At 67.4% G+C, this 402-nt stretch overlaps 1 protein-coding gene across 1 annotated transcript in view; it reads left to right on the forward strand.

The window, feature by feature from the left end:
* Positions 1–402, forward strand: part of LOC103914883 (creatine kinase U-type, mitochondrial-like) — a 4,453-nt gene that overhangs the window by 1,276 nt on the left and 2,775 nt on the right. The window contains 1 exon segment of the mRNA XM_009321609.1: positions 1–109. Coding sequence (XP_009319884.1) covers positions 1–109 — 109 coding nt within the window.

Here is a 402-nt window from a genome sequence, read left to right on the forward strand (position 1 = left end):
CTCACCGGAGACCGGCCGGGCCGGTACTACCGCCTCAGTGAGATGACGGAAAAGGAGCAACAGCAGCTCATTGATGTGAGTTAGTGCAGCTCTTGGCCAGCCACCCCGGGTGCCCGCGGAGCAGGACCCCTTCCCCAGTATTGCCTCTCCGGAAGGCTGTATCCTCCTTTCCCAGCCCCACTGCACTGTGGGACCAGGACCCCTTTCCCCAGCAAGGCCGTCCCGCAGTGCTCAGGGTGCTCATGGGGCCGCTCAGCCCTCCCAAGCCAGGGGAGGATGGAGCTTGCTGAACACAGCCCCAGCAGCTCACGGCCCCCTCCTGCCCTCACCCCATGTCCCTGCCCATGCCCAGGGGAAGGCAGGCTCGGGGCACACAGCCGGTGCCCCGCCCGCGCCTGGGAC

The sequence above is a fragment of the Pygoscelis adeliae genome, unplaced genomic scaffold, assembly GCF_000699105.1.
Source record: "Pygoscelis adeliae isolate BGI_AS28 unplaced genomic scaffold, ASM69910v1 Scaffold183, whole genome shotgun sequence".
Classification (NCBI taxonomy): Eukaryota; Metazoa; Chordata; class Aves; order Sphenisciformes; family Spheniscidae; genus Pygoscelis; species Pygoscelis adeliae.